Source organism: Protomyctophum parallelum (genome assembly GCF_964188405.1).
Source record: "Protomyctophum parallelum genome assembly, chromosome: 7".
Taxonomy (NCBI): Eukaryota; Metazoa; Chordata; class Actinopteri; order Myctophiformes; family Myctophidae; genus Protomyctophum; species Protomyctophum parallelum.
Genome location: NC_139705.1, coordinates 26,465,398 through 26,480,477, shown reverse-complemented (window position 1 = coordinate 26,480,477; position 15,080 = coordinate 26,465,398). Strand labels below are relative to the sequence as shown.

At 44.3% G+C, this 15,080-nt stretch overlaps 1 protein-coding gene across 1 annotated transcript in view; it reads right to left on the bottom strand.

Annotated features, from left to right (window-relative positions):
- prkar2aa (protein kinase, cAMP-dependent, regulatory, type II, alpha A) overlaps nucleotides 1-15,080 on the bottom strand; it is a 73,236-nt gene that overhangs the window by 12,982 nt on the left and 45,174 nt on the right. The window contains exon 3 of the mRNA XM_083769394.1: nucleotides 9,880-9,915. Within this exon, the coding sequence (XP_083625520.1) occupies nucleotides 9,880-9,915 (36 nt within the window). The remainder of the gene's footprint in view (nucleotides 1-9,879; nucleotides 9,916-15,080) is intronic.

The following is a 15,080-nucleotide window of genomic DNA, read 5'->3' as shown; positions in this document are numbered from 1 at the left end:
AATCTCCACATAATATAACCCATTAACCCAAATCCTAGAAAGCACTCACGCATTTGGTCCAACTTTCTAGACCCTGAAGGTCAGCTCAAACTTTTGAAGAACCAGAAGACAAACTTTGTTTCAGTTTGTGGCTGCCAGAAATAATTATTTAATTTCTTTACTTTGGTTCTGTGTGTTTAATATATAATTATGTATGTATGCCCATCATCCATGTCCAAGTTATTAGAAGTATTATTTTGTAATGGAAACTATTGCCTGGACCCTTTATATGGTGTGCTTTCATTAAGAATAAAGCAGCATGCTGCCGCTGAACCGAGTCCAATCTGGGTGAAAGTCACATTGGAAAATGAATATAACGGCGTGGTGAGCCCGGCCCGGACAGAACACAGCCCGGCCCGACTGGCTTTTAGCTCTAATGCATTCTATGGTTCACAGACATGCCAGTCTGACAGACAGACAGCAGTCACGAGGGCCGTATTAAAAAAAATAGAAGTCCACATTATGGCATCAGCGTGTGCAATACGGCCAGTCATACGTTTTAAGCCAGCTCACCTTAATTCATTATAGGCTGTAGGCTACTACATTGATCTCATCATGAGATCAATCAAGTTTGGTGCCAAGTGTCCCGAGAATCATTTTATGATGATATCATGAAATGAACCTGCACTTACATCTGACAAAGAGGATATAGGCTACCTGCACCGTATATGTGTCCATTCACCACATGGCATTCAGACAGATGACAGTGAGATGATATTAATCTAAAAGACAGACTTCCCCGCATGAATCAATGCAGCAATGAAAAAAGTATCGGATATCTATTTTACCTCTGCAGGCGAGTGTGCAATTGTCGTGTGGTGAACAGTACAAATTAACTTTCTCATTATGTGAAAGTAACCATAACATCAGTTAACTTATTAACGTTCTGACATTTAACAAGGAGTGAAGCAATGCGTGCCAAGTTAGCAAGTTTCGTTTATAATTATATACACTAGTCCAGGGGTCGGCAACCGGCGGCTCTAGAGCCGCATGCGGCTCTTGAGCACTCCCCTGGTGGCTCTCTGTAGCATTACAAAAAAATCGATGAAAATGTATAAATGTTTATTTTTTCACATTTTTATTTTTCATTTATGGTTTCTGTAGGAGGCAAAACGTGACAGAAACTTTCTTAAGTTTCCCAATTTTGTAAAAATGTGTAGAATAAATATTAAGTTTCAATAATGTCAACTAAAATTCGCGTCATAGCATGCGACACACTCGCATGCTGCGCGCCTGACACTATTATAAACAAACCGGTGGGTGTGTGAGGCTGGTGCCTGCTACGCTAACGCTATGGCTTCTACATCTACAGGGAGAAAAAGAAAGATAGCCGACGAAAACAGAGGATTTAACAATTCGTGGACAGACGCTTATGCCTTCACAGCCAATGCAGAAGATAGATTGCCTGTATGCTTAATCTGCAGTATCCCATGACGCAACAGCAGCCTGTTTTACGCAATCGCAGTCCAAACGTGTATATAAACATTCCGATTTCAAATATAAGGTCCTCGCCACATGTGCCACGGGGGTTAGAAATTTGCTGGTACAGTGATTAGCATTGCTGCATCCCGCGTTGTTTAATAAAAAGCATTTTTATCCGAGCGCCCCGGCTACTTGTCTCAAACGGGGTTGGGAAATCCACAGTTGCACACCGGTTGGGGGCGCGTAGTTGAAAGCCAATGGCAAAATAACAGCTCGGATAAAAATGCTTTTTATTAAACAACGCGGGATGCAGAAATGCTAATCGCTGTACCAGCAACATTCTAACACCAGTGGCACACGTGGCGAGTACTTTATATTTGGAATCTGAATGTTTATGTACACGTTTACAATGTAAATGTAGCGATTGCATAAAACAGGCTGCAGTTGCCATGACGCACCATGGCTAAATCTGCAGTGACAAACTTATCAAACAATAAATAAAACGTGCCAAGCCGTTCACAGACGGTGACTACAGTATATGAAGGAGTCATATAGACGTTGTATTATCTCCCGTGTTGCAACGAAACTATAGCAGCAGCCGCAGCAGTGGTGGAGTTTAAAGCTGCGATGATTGCGATCCACTTCTTAAAAGTTATAGTTTGCTGACTTTGCTCCCTTCTGCTTTCTTCAGCAGTTCTGTGACTGCAACAGCCCTCTTTCTCTCATTCATGCAAACTTAGCATGCTTTCCCTGGAAATGTCTTTCAACGTTACTTTTTTATTGTTTGATAGTTTGTCACTGCAGATTAAGCATACAGGCAAATACCGATATTGTAAACCTCCCAAAACACGACACACTTGTGTGGAAAACATGGAATGCTTTTCCAGACAATTATGTGAACATGAAGAAACTCGCATTTGGAGTATTTGTGGAGTAACGTTGTGAGCAGATATTCTCAAACATGAACTACATTAAATCCAAATACCGCACACGCCTCACCGATGAGAGCCTGCGCAGTTGTGTGTGAAGATTAAAGTGACATTTTACGTGCCCAGTGTTGAGAAGCTCTCCAGCGATGTCCACACACAGAAATCACATTAAACGGGTAAGAACACAATGCAAAAAACATGGCATAATAATGGAGGGTGCGTTGACTGCGTTCGGAAATGCGCACCGGGAGCGCACTCGCCTATATTAGTTTGCATTGCACAGTGCGCTCAGTGCGCTATTTCCGAACGGGCCCGTAATGAAAGTTAAACCATAGCGCACTTTTTATTTTGATAGATAGGCTAATATCCACTTGCAGCCCTTTTGTCTTCATTATATAAGCATTTTATGGCTAAAAAAATGTTGCGGCTCCAGATAGATTTTGAATTAATTTTTTTGGTCGAAAATGGCTCATTCAACATCTTGGGTTGCCGACCCCTGCACTAGTCCTTACCCGTTCTGAATATATGAACAGCAAATTATGTTCAGTGTGGGGAATTGTTTACAGATGGTCTTGGGCCTAAAAATCTCGGGGCACACGATATACGGTGTGTGTATATACTGTATATATACACTGGTGTATATATATAGTAAATATATATATTAGGCCTAACAAAAAAAAAACTTTTATTGGCATTTGGTGGGGGAAAAAAAGAAGAAAAAAAGCTCAGAATACGACGAGTAAGACCAAAAAGGTCTTTGATCATTAAAATTCTCTTTGATGAGACCATCGGGACGCGCAAAGTCAAAATAAAGTTTTCTTTCATCTAAAATATCACGTGCGCAAATGTTTTGGAATGCGTCATCGCGAGTAGACGCACAACCCAACACAACACAACGCCAACACAACACAACACAACGCCAACACAACACAGCAGTGGCGGAAGGTTCCTATAATGGCAGTGGGTGCAGCCACGCATATTTGCGCTGCGGCTGGCTGCTATTAGCTCTTAAAAGCGCCGTTGTGTTGTGTTATTATTTTGCCAGTGGGTTCTTCTGCTCCTGTGCACCCCCGGAGTTGACGCCACTGAACACAGCATGGACCTGTGCACCGTATCTGTCGTCTGCCCGTGCAAAGCACCGCCACAAATAATTCGATTGAATACCAAATCATTTGCAGACATAATTAAGGAGGTGAAACCGTGCCGGTAGTATGCGTGATTGCGTGGGGGTCTGCGAGTACAGTGACGGAGACTCTAACGTGTTACTGTCTGTTACTGTGCCCCTAAAGAATTCTGAGGCAACATGGCTGGAGACGAGGCAGCCAATCAGAACTGCTCGACTAGCCAAGCCATGCAGACGATGGGATGTTCTTGGTTGTTGGCAACTGTCGTGACAGAAATAAATTAACCAACCTCCAACCTTTTGGTGTGAGTGATGCAGCACTTTACTTTGGTTTGGAGTTGAATTAAAACTCTAAAGTATTCAACCAGTGTGTGGACATTCTACTCAAAGTTTTCAAATGTTTAGCTGTAGGCATACAGTGTCATGTGTACTTGAACCATTCATTATTTAAAAGATGGTATTTCAGGCAAATATTGAAGTTATTAAAAAATAAGCCTATCCATCATTGCCGTACTGTTTAACAGTATTTTGCGCAATTTATGTCCCCGAATTTATGGATATGGACTTATGGCTCCATCGCTGCCTCTTTCTTTAGTATAAGTAGAAATTTAACGTGTTGCTGACTGTTTATCGTCCCTCTCGCGCGCGCACACACACACACACACACGCTTATGGCAGTCCATCGATGTCGATGATGACGTTGCTCCAAATAAAGTTCATGGGATGATTATTGTTGTGTCTGTCGTCTGTGCATAGCCTGGTGGCTAGTCAGACCAATGCGTGATCCGCATATTTTGTCACAGGAGGGGCAGGGGAAGGCAGCAGCGGTGGTCGGTAGACCCCTAGCACGCTGGTGCCGTTGTGCACGCCGCTCTGCTCTCCTCTCTGTGAACTTCTCCTGAAGGTGAGCAATTCCCTGGTGGCAGGTAGAGCTCCAGGTGTGGCGATCAACAGCCAGGGACTCCAGCGCTGGTGGTCTGATGTCACACTTCTTCAGGAGGGTTTTGATGTGGTCCTTGTACCTCTTTTTTGGACCTCCGGCAGCCCTTTGACTGGCTTGAAGCTGGCCATACAGGATCTGTCGGGGTAGGCGATGGGCTGGCATACGGATCACATGCCCGACCCATCTGAGGTGTTTTGGGCCAAGGAGTGCTGTAATGCTGGGTGTGTTGGTCCGGTCGTATATTTCAGTGTATGGCACCCTGTCGGCCCAGGTCAGACCCAGGATCCTTTGGAGGCAGAATATATGGAAAGCCTCTAGACAGTTTATGTGCCTCTGGTAGGGTGTCCAGGTTTCAGAGCTGTAGAGCAGTGTGGAGAGGCATACTGCCTTGTACACAGCTGCCTTAGTGGAGATGGTGAGGTCCCTGTTCTGAAAGACCCTGGACCTTAGCCTACCAAAGGCAGTAGAGGCCAGGCTGTTGCGTGCCTGGACGTCGTCCTCTATGGTGCAGGATGGGGACAGAGTGCTACCGAGGTAGATGAAGTGAGGGACGATGGCTAATGAGTGCCCGTCGAGGGTGAAGATAGGCGTGTTTGGCTGGGGGGTGAAATGCTGCACGAGTATTTGTGTTTTTTTTATGTTTATCTGGAGACCAATGGCACTGTATATGGAGTTGACCACATTTAGTGCACGCTGAAGGGATTCCGGTGTGTGAGCAAGTAGAGCACAGTCATCGGCGTACTGTAACTCCAGGATGTGCTGGGTGGTGACTTTGGTAGTGGCTTGGAGGCGACGGATGTTAAAAAGGTTACCATCCAGCGTGTATTGTATGTGTATCCCATCCGTGGGGTCCAGGTGTTTATGGGACAGGAGGGTGACAGTGGAGATGAATACATTAAATATGGTTGGGGCTAGGACACACCCTTGCTTGACCCCCACATCCACACTGAAAAATGGGGATTGTTGGCCACCGTTGCTCACACATGCCTTCATACCATTATGCAGCTGCCGCAGGAGGTTGCAGAACTTTGCTGGTACACCTAACTTCCCCAGTATTTCCCACAGTAGGTCCCGATTGACAGTGTCGAAGGCCTTGGACAGATCTATGAAAGCCAGGTACAGGTCTTTGCAGTGTTCTCTGCACTTCTCCTGCACCTGTCTGGCAACAAATATCATGTCCGCCGTACTACGGTCTCGTCTAAAGCCGCACTGGGATTCGGGCAGGATGTTCTCAGTTACCTGAGTTGCTAAACGGTGTAGCATTATCCGTGCTAGCACCTTCCCAGCCGCGGATAGGAAGGAGATGCCTCTGCTATTGCCGCAGTCTGCTTTGTCACCTTTTCGCTTATAGATCGTTATGATGTTGGCATCCTTCCAATCTTTCGGGATGACTTCTGCTGACCAGATGGTGGTGATCAGAAGGTATCCACCATGCTTCAGGATTTCTCCCGGGATCTCGTCAAGGCCTGGGCTCTTGTTATTCTTTAGTCCGTTGATGGCCTTGCGTACCTCTGAGAAGCTGGGGGAGGAGTCCAATGTGTCTACAGGGGGCAGGCATGGGAGGTCAGAGAGTATGTCCATTTGTATAGGGTTTGAGGTGTTCAGCAGGGTCTTGAAATGCTCAGACCATCTGTCCAGGATCTGATGTTTGTCCTTGTAGAGGGTGGCGCCATCTGTTGACCTGACCGGGGTGATGTTCTTTCTCTGTGGGCCATAGATGGACTTGATGGAATCATAGAAAGCATGTGAGTTGTTAGTGTCTGCGTGATGTTGTATTTCGCAGGCCTTCTTGGTCCACCAGTCGTTTTCCATGGCTCTGAGGGTGTGCTGGGTTTCACTTCTAAGGCGGATGAGGTGAGCCTTCAGGACAGAAGATTGGGGGTTAGATAGATGAGCTGCAAGGGCCTTGTGTTTTGCTTGAAGGAGATCGTGGATTCCCGGTGCACTGTTGTCGAACCAGTCTTGATGCCTCCTTCGGGTGTACCCAATAGCCTCAACAGCCGCTTGGTGGAGGGCTGAGCGTAGGGTGCTCCAGGTAGAGTTGATGTCAAGATCTGCTGGAGTTTCAGGACTCTTGGACAGCTGGTCTGCTATCTTTTTCCTGAGCTGATTGACAGAGTGCTTGGACTTCAGTGCATCACAGTTGAGCCTCCGGGAGGGTTGTGTTTTCCTCTGTTGAGGACGAATTTCTAGGGCAATCTTTGTTCTGATCAGGCGGTGGTCAGTCCAACAGTCAGCTCCACGCATGGCCCTGGTGACACGCACCTCTTTCCTGTCCGCTTGGCGAACGATGATGTAGTCTAGGACACACACACACACACACACACACCACCCACCCCCCCCCCCCCCCCCCCCCCCCCCCCCCCCTCCTGGCCGCGAGGTTTTTAGGCTATGAAAAGTGTTACTTTCGGACAAATCTCACGGCACACCTGGACAGATCAAACGGCACAGTAAAGTGCCGCGGTACATAGGTTGAGAAACACTGCGTTGGAGAATGCGCTAGGGTCCTTGAGGCTGTTCTTCGTGGCCTGTTGTTTGTTGTATGTAGTAATTGTGTCGATGCGTAGGTTACTGTTACTAAGGCAGAGTGTTCGCCAGCCTCAATCGCCTGTCCGTGAAAAGGACAGCAGCCAGAGGGGGAGGGGCCTGAGGTGGTGTGGAGCAGATCTGAGATCAGCGAGTTTGGACATTGAGGGGGTTGGAAATATCCCGGTCACTGTGAAGGCTGTAGTACTGTAAATATGACATGAATATGAATGCAAAGTAGTGGTTGATGTGTGGACAGGCTAGCTGTTGCTGTTGTGCATGGTGAGATGTGTGCAAACTGTGTAGTTTAGTAGGAGAAGACGGCCAAAGGATGCAACACACACACACACACACACACACACAGTCACCGGCGCCAAATTGTATAGGGCACTCTTTGTTGTGTTGCGGCGGTAGCTAGAGGAAGCATGCCAGTGGGGTAACGGTGAGAACGGTGGCCTGCAGGTGTCGCTAAGGGGCGGAGGTGTGTGAGGGTGCGAGGTTAATTCACTAATAAATTCATTATTAATCATTAATGTGTCAAATCGAAAAAAGGGCTTTGTTAAGACCTCCATATTCATTCAGTCAATGCCTGTGTGAAAAGCGGGAGTGATTGGTGCAGGCAATGAGGAGATACGGCGGTGTTTCTGACAGACAGACATTGACTGAATTATAGTATGATATGATATGATGATATAACTCGCGCTGTTTGCTTGAAGATCTGTCCGTGAGGAGACCCGCCTGTCAAAATTAACTGCTCTACAAGCTCATCGCTGTTCACTGTTGTATAACTTGATCTGTACAGGCTATGATGACGTATTTCGATATTTCCTGTTGCCTTATATGGTGTGGAATGGGCGTGGATGTCCCATCAAACCAGGCGACACCAGGCGAATCACGTAGGAAAAATGCAGAAAGGGTACACTCAGCGATGTCCACAAATGAAGTGATTACACCAGCTTCCCTGAATAACACCGTCACAGGAGCTAATCGTAGGTTGAGAGGACGGATTAATACGATATCATTACGCATCTCATTTACACTGTGACGTATTTCTCCTTTGTGAATGAGGACCTATATGCGGCCAGCAAGGTGTGTTTGTTTGCATTTGTTTTTTGTTTAGAATTTGTTTATTTGTACAATGTTTGTTATGGTTTGACATTATACGAGCATGTGTTTGTTCATGAGCCGTAAGAGTGCTTGATATAAACCATAAGTAAGCAGAACCACTGCAATGATTATGACTACTGGAACCATCAGTAACAGAAACACTGCACTGTTTATGACTACTGGAACCATCAGTAAGCAGAACCACTTCACTGTTTATGACTACTGGAACCATCAGTAAACAGAACCACTTCACTGTTTATGACTACTGGAACCATCAGTAAGCAGAACCACTTCACTGTTTATGACTACTGGAACCATCAGTAAACAGAACCACTTCACTGTTTATGACTACTGGAACCATCAGTAACAGAAACACTGCACTGTTTATGACTACTGGAACCATCAGTAAGCAGAACCATTTCACTGTTTATGACTACTGGAACCATCAGTAAGCAGAACCACTTCACTGTTTATGACTACTGGAACCATCAGTAAGCAGAACCACTTCACTGTTTATGACTACTGGAACCATCAGTAACAGAAACACTGCACTGTTTATGACTACTGGAACCATCAGTAAACAGAACCACTGCACTGTTTATGACTACTGGAACCATCAGTAAGCAGAACCACTTCACTGTTTATGACTAATGGAACCATCAGTAACAGAAACACTGCACTGTTTATGACTACTGGAACCATCAGTAAACAGAACCACTGCACTGTTTATGACTACTGGAACCATCAGTAAGCAGAACCACTTCACTGTTTATGACTACTGGAACCATCAGTAAGCAGAACCACTGCACTGTTTATGACTACTGGAACCATCAGTAAGCAGAACCACTGCACTGTTTATGACTACTGGAACCATCAGTAAGCAGAACCACTGCACTGTTTATGACTACTGGAACCATCAGTAAGCAGAACCACTGCACTGTTTATGACTACTGGAACCATCAGTAAGCAGAACCACTGCACTGTTTATGACTACTGGAACCATCAGTAAACAGAACCACTTCACTGTTTATGACTACTGGAACCATCAGTAAGCAGAACCACTGCACTGTTTATGACTACTGGAACCATCAGTAAACAGAACCACTGCACTGTTTATGACGCCACATTTTCAAGATTTTTTCAAAAAAGCTTGTAGATCTGCTATTTTTCAATAGCTAAAGTATAATGTATGCACCTAACAGCCTGCCATATTTAACCTTATGAATAAAGTAATGTCGATTGTGATTTAGCAAATTATATTTAAAAAAAATGAATAAAAGTAGAAGATAAACCTAACCAGTGGAAATAAAACGGAACGGATAATTACAGAAAACACACTTTTTCAGGGCCTGCAGGTTATTACAAACCTACGTAGACATGTGTGTGAGTGCATGTGTTGTTGGCAGAGATTAGCATCACCATGCCCCACCCAGACTGTGTGACGGACCATGACATGTAATTACTGGTATGTAAACACCGGGCCAGTAATACAGGCTTGTGTGTGTGTGCGTGAGCATATGTGTGTGTGTGTGTGTGTGTGTGTGTGTGTGTGTGTGTGTGTGTGTGTGTGTGTGTGTGTGTGTGAAAACAGCAGCCAAGGTCACACATGAATGCACACAATCAGAAGAACTGAGATTCACACAGGAGAGCAAATCAAACCCCACATCTTACAGAAACACAAGACACACACACACACACACACACACACACACACACACACACACACACACACACACACACACACACACACACACACACACACAGTACCTAACAACCACACACTCGCTTACCTGAAACTCTCCTGTTGAATCTGCTGGGGGGTGGAGCTGTAAAGGGGGAGAGAGAGAGAGAGAGAGAGAGAGAGAGAAGAGTGACATTAACATCACTGGCCTCATACATAATGACATGACATGAATTGACGCTTTGCAATCCTCCTCCTCATCACCCCTAAATGTGGTCACGCCGATGACACTCAACTAATTGGTTTGTCTTTTATCCCTCCGTCCCGCTACATGGGCTGAAGAGGCTAGTGGGGACTGCCCAGAACTCCCCACAGCCCGTTAGTCCCCACATACTTGTTCAATCATCTCAACATACTTGTTCAATCATCGCAACATACTTGTTCAATCATCGCAACATACTTGTTCAATCATCTCAACATACTTGTTCAATCATCTCAACATACTTGTTCAATCATCTCTCGGCACCACCTGTCGGCACCACTGCCTTAAACATGTAATGTTAGTAGGAATAAACACAGAAGCACCCGGGAGGAAGTGGACTATGAAAGGGGAGGAGCCAAATCAAGTACCTGTCTCTATTTAAAAAGAATCACACGTGTGAAGTGAGGGGCGCTAATATGTTAAAGTCTAACTCTTGTTGATTAGGTGATGAGATGGTGATGTAAAACAAATGGTTTCAAAACAAACATTAAATTATCTTTATTGTTAATGGCATTTAATGTTTGTATTAGGTAAAAGATGACGTACATTTTCTCTTCATTGTCAATGGCGTTTTTAAAACAAACATTGAACTAAAAACAACCTTGAGGCGGTGCCCCAAAAGGGGGCATTAGTTTTAGTTTTTTTTTTACCGAATGGGTTGTTCACATACTGTATGCTATTTAGATATGTTATTTATATATTTTTTATATAGCATGATTTAGATTATACAAATGCTAGGAATGTTATATATATATAGCATGATATTTAGAGTAGATAAATGCTAGGTTTTGACATTTCCCTGGTATCCTAATTTCCTTGAAGTGATGCATTGTTTTTCTTTGCACTCTATTGTAACCTTTTACCCTGTGTTTGTTGACTAGGGTTCATGACATTTACTCTTATCTTGCACTTCAAGATAAATTGTAAATTGTAATCGTCTAGAGACGCACATCTGAAAGGAGTATAGGGGGTAGGAGAGGGCAACATGCAAAGGGGAGAGAGGGCAGGATAATTAGTCCTTGCAGAAATTAATTTTGCGCAAGGCAGCCATCAGGAGGACACAGAAATCACACAACACAAACAAATCACAACCATATATAGACGACACAACAATACATTTACGCACCCTTACACGGGAAACAGTAGGCTACCAGTAGGTCATGGTTAAGAAAAATAAATAAATATTAGTTTGGAAGTCCTATACTTATGGCGATAAATGATCTCTGTGCCCGAGCTTGCAACTTGGGTATAACGTGTACCGTTGCCCTGTGATGATGATGGCAGTGGAGTTCCATCACTATAGTTAGTATCAACTATCATCATACATTGATGTCATACTATGGAGTTTTACCCCTCCTATCTTGCTGGATAGTGGACACATTGATAATGTAAGAGACGGTGACAAAGTGTCTGTGGGATTTGATCGGAACGCCGATGTTCTGTCCTAATTTCTGACTTCATCATGCATCTCGTTTAGAATGTTAACCCATTCTGGGCAGGGACCCCTTTTGGGGTTTTAAGCATCATGTTATAGCAGATCTACAAGATCACGGGATCGGAAATCGAGGCCAATCACGTAATTTTCAAATGATCGGAATCGGATCAGGAGCACAAAAAAGAACACACCCGTGTGAAGTGAGTGGTGCAACACAGGAACGCGGCCAGGTTGCTGGCCTGGTTCCGGCGAGCCGCCCCGCGTCAGAAACGGTCGAGAAATGATAGAGTTACCATGTGGTGGACCCCGGGGGGTCCCTGTGGGTCTACCATCCAGACCACCAGGAACGTGCCCAAGGGGCTGGCCCAGTTCCAGGGACAGACCCAGAGACCCAGGAGGACACACAGCCAGGGACAGACCCAGAGACCCAGGAGGACACACAGCCAGGGACAGACCCAGAGACCCAGGAGGACACACAGCCAGAGACAGACCAAGAGACCCAGGGGGACACACAGCCAGGGACAGACCCAGAGAACCAGGAGGACACACAGCCAGGGACAGACCCAGAGACCCAGGAGGACACACAGCCAGAGACAGACCAAGAGACCCAGGAGGACATACAGCTCTGTAATGGAGTCGTTGCACCACTCAAAAAACAGATCAGGACATAATCATGTTACCAAGATTGCCTTTTTTCACCTTAGAAATATTGCACGAATCAGAGCCTATGTGTCCTTGGACGATGCAAAAACGCTAATCCACGCCTTTGTTTTCTCTCGGCTTGATTACTGCAATGCACTTTTTTCAGGACTGCCTAAGAAAACAACTGACAGATTACAACTTGTCCAAAATGCAGCAGCCAGAGTTTTAACTAGAACTAAGATGAGAGAGCATATTACTCCAGTTTTGGCATCACTGCACTGGCTTCCGGTTGTTTTTAGGATTGATTTTAAAATTATTTTACTTGTCTATAAAGCCCTCAATGGTCTCGCACCTTCCTACCTACATGACTGCTTGCCTAAATATGTCCCAAACCGCCCGCTAAGGTCTTCCACTGCTGGCCTGCTCGCTTTGCCTAAAAAAATGGCAACAAAAAAATACGGGGAAGCAGCTTTTTGCTTCTACGGGCCATCGGCATGGAACAAGCTCCCTCTGTACCTTCGTCAGGCAGCCTCTGTAGACATTTTTAAAGCTCAGCTCAAGACCCACTTCTACAACATTGCCTTTAAGTGATCTTATATTTCTTGTTATTCATGTCCTCACTGTATTGCATTACTGCTTGTTTTTTAATGTCGTTGCCTTGCTTTTCTTTTATGCTTTGCTTTTATTTTATTCTCCATTGTTCTGTAAAGCACTTTGAGCTGCATTTGATGTCATGAAAGGTGCTATACAAATAAAGTTTTATTATTATTATTATTATTATCCTTATCCCTAGTATCAATATTATATCCATATCATATTAGATTGGATATTGTACTATTGTTCTATAAAAAAATATTAATATCGGATCGGGAAAACCCTGTATGGGCAGATACTCAAAATCAAATGATCGGAATCGGATCGGAAGCAAAAGAAAAACGTGATCGGGACAACCCTAGCACCCACTGCAAGTTTTCAAGTGAGTTGAATTCCAGGTCAGTGAGGATCTACAAGCGAAAGCACCTCCATAACCCAACTCCACAATACATGCCACAACAATTGCCTACCGCACCCACCCCTATAGCTCAACAACGCCCCCAGTGTTATGCCATATACATGGCTGTCTGTGCATGCTGACCTTGGTTGTATGGATGTATGCGAGAGTGAGCGTGTAACTGTGTGACAAACCCCAGGGCTAACTTAGATCTCTGATTTCTAACACAGAGCTGTTATCGGCCAATATGAACTGACCACTCACTAACTCATACACACACCCGTGTTGCCCTGCCGTGTGTGTTGCCACCTTATGTCAGAGTCTATTAGATGTGGGTTGTGAAGACAGAAGACTGAGGAATCTGTCACACACTATACCCCTGGCGGCGCACGCACGCACGCACGCACGCACGCACGCACACACACACACACACACACACACACACACACACACACACACACACACACACACACACACACACACACACACACACACACACACACACACACACACACACACACACACACACACACACACACACACACACACACACACACACACACACACACACACACACACTGTCAAATGCTTTTGACTTTCCTTTTTAAGTTTCAAAACCTCAATTGCAGCCAAAAAATCTGAACTTTTAACATTCAGTGGATTTTCTGTGGTCTGGGGTTTTCTGAATAATTAGCCTCAAAAAGTTTTTTTGTTTAGTTTTTATAAAAATATTATTTATCAGTTATTATTTATTTATCAGAGACGATGATTGACAGGCAAAATCCCAAAACAGTGACATCTGTTGCCAAATTGTTATTTTTGTCATTGTAGCTCAAAAGGCTTCAGAATCAGACTCACTGTGATTTAAATGGTCAATGCATTTGTTGTAAAACCTTGCACATACGGTTGAGTGAACCAAAGGAAAATGGAGACTGACATACACGGCTCTCACCCCGACTAGCCTTCATGTTTCCAACGGTATTCTATTCTCTTCCCTCTCCTTTTTCTCAGTTCAGATGTTCAAGCCTCTCTCTTTCTCTGGACACACTCTCTCCACACTATGGAGTCTATTAAACTGTGCTCCCCCTACTAAATACAAGACAATTCTTCTTCTTTTTTTTTAGCAAAACATGCATTTATTCTGCAAAAATACATGATTTTCAAATCACAATTTCACAGCTTTCGCCGCCATGGGTCGCGGCAACTCTCCAACGTTCTTTAGTACTCATGGTAACTTCATTTCACCAAATTTATTTGAGCAATCAAGCTGTATTACGACAGGTTACAAAGCCACTGCCAATACTACTGTATAGTAAATATTAAATAATGAATGGAATATTATTCTCAATTTTAATTTTCATTTAAACAAGAATATTTTTGTAGCGGTTGTTGTGCAGTGCATGCCCTTTCATTTATAACAGCCGAATACAGTGAACAGAATAGCATTTCTCTTTTCTTTTTCTCCATCATAACCTCAAAGGAATAGTTTTCCTTGGGGGGCATAACTTTCCCACCAGTACAGGCAGGGCAACACCAACCGTCTTTAATATGTGTCGCCCTGAACTGGTGGGAAACATATATTTAAACTAGAACTGTACTCTGTCGAGTGCATACTTGCTTGTTGCACACTAGTAGGCCATGAATGGCCAACTAGTGCGCAAGCAGAGCGCGCAAGTACTTTCGACCGCTATAAACTGTCAAATCTCAGTATCTCTGTGAAGGAACGTTTGAAATTTCTAATTATTAGGTGTAAAAAACATATCGTCATTACGTCACCAACGCAAAACCAATTACACTGGCATTGGGTCCTTTAATCAAACATATTTCTTACGTCATCATTGAAAGCTAGTTATACATATATTATGTATATGTATATGTCATTTGTAAGTTGATTAGCGGTATACTGTGGTTACTTTGCGCCGTACGCACCGTCCCAGCCAACCCGCCACTTTTGATGCGTATGCACCGTCCCAGCAAATT